At 62.0% G+C, this 305-nt stretch overlaps 1 protein-coding gene across 1 annotated transcript in view; it reads left to right on the forward strand.

The window, feature by feature from the left end:
- The window catches only part of LOC105549143 (pepsin A-4-like), a gene marked incomplete at its 5' end in the record, with an annotated part of 12549 nt that continues 12244 nt past the window's right edge, over positions 1-305 (forward strand). Inside the window, one exon of the mRNA XM_011993567.1 lies at positions 1-126. Within this exon, the coding sequence (XP_011848957.1) occupies positions 1-126 (126 nt within the window). The remainder of the gene's footprint in view (positions 127-305) is intronic.

The following is a 305-nucleotide window of genomic DNA, read 5'->3' on the forward strand; positions in this document are numbered from 1 at the left end:
CTGTCCGAGCATGGCCTGCTGAAGGACTTCCTGAAGAAGCACAACCTCAACCCAGCCAGGAAGTACTTCCCCCAGGCGGAGGCGCCCACCCTGATAGACGAACAGCCCCTGGAGAACTACCTGGATGTGAGTGTGTGGGCAAGCGGCGGGGCCGGCTCTGAGGACTTCGCCCACAGGAAAGCTTCCCTGGGGTCTTGGAGGACAGGCCGAGGCTCTGAGGCTCCAGGCAGTGACCCAGGGTCTCCCCCTTGATGTCAGTGGCCCCGGGCAGGCAGGAAAGCTCACACACAGAGCTGTTGCTTTTT

Source organism: Mandrillus leucophaeus, unplaced genomic scaffold (genome assembly GCF_000951045.1).
Source record: "Mandrillus leucophaeus isolate KB7577 unplaced genomic scaffold, Mleu.le_1.0 Scaffold43, whole genome shotgun sequence".
Classification (NCBI taxonomy): domain Eukaryota; kingdom Metazoa; phylum Chordata; class Mammalia; order Primates; family Cercopithecidae; genus Mandrillus; species Mandrillus leucophaeus.